General features: G+C 45.1%; 1 protein-coding gene across 1 annotated transcript; it reads left to right on the top strand.

The window, feature by feature from the left end:
- Nucleotides 1-119: 119 nt before the first annotated feature.
- Nucleotides 120-648, top strand: LOC106512624 (protein unc-13 homolog D; the record flags this gene model as incomplete). The annotated part of the gene is given in 4 exon segments (XM_014001205.1): nt 120-176; nt 269-325; nt 413-520; nt 589-648. Coding segments are annotated over 4 exon segments (282 nt in total), but the record flags the coding sequence as incomplete, so codon positions are not given.
- Between the last annotated feature and the right edge of the window lie 32 nt (nt 649-680).

Here is a 680-nt window from a genome sequence, read left to right as displayed (position 1 = left end):
CGCGGGCATTCTGCTGAATGTTAACTGGTTTAGGCCCAAACCCCACTGTGTTTGTACGACTAACAATCCCAGTTGTTCACAAAGAATCATTTTGTTGTGTTGTCTTTCTGCCTCTCCAGCTTTCCCCTGCTCATGCACGCAAAATTGGTTTGACCAGAAGAGCCAGGGACAGGAGGGTGGGTAGATTAGGATTATGTCTCACATTTGATCTAAAGACCAACATCTGCAATGATCAACATCACAAACAGCTGCTCTGCTCATTGATTAGGATTTTAAAGAAGATGAAAATCCAGAGGTAAAAGCAAGACGACACAAGGAGATGGAGGTAGAGTCGTCCTTTTGTTACACTTTGTATAAAACAGCCTTTTTTCTTGTTTCCCATTAAAACTGTGTGTGTTGTCTGTTGTTACAGCTGAAGCCTCTGTATAAGGAGCTGCTCTACACCATCGCACATAAGATGGGTAAACCAACGTCAGCTGAGGTCTTCTCTGACAGCCAGCTTCAGCAGTACATCCAGGAGGTAACCTCACTGCAGCACAGAACAGCCCTCAGGGTTTGACTTGTGACTGATGTTTGTACTCTCTACAGGCTTTCACCATGACACAATCAGAGCACAACAGTCTGATGGAGAAAGTACAGACTACAGAGGTGAGAGAAGGAACGCACCGTTAACCAGGCCT

This window comes from Austrofundulus limnaeus, unplaced genomic scaffold, assembly GCF_001266775.1.
Source record: "Austrofundulus limnaeus strain Quisiro unplaced genomic scaffold, Austrofundulus_limnaeus-1.0 Scaffold9210, whole genome shotgun sequence".
Classification (NCBI taxonomy): domain Eukaryota; kingdom Metazoa; phylum Chordata; class Actinopteri; order Cyprinodontiformes; family Rivulidae; genus Austrofundulus; species Austrofundulus limnaeus.
Note: the sequence above shows the minus strand (reverse complement) of the source record. Positions and strands in the feature narration are given on the sequence as shown.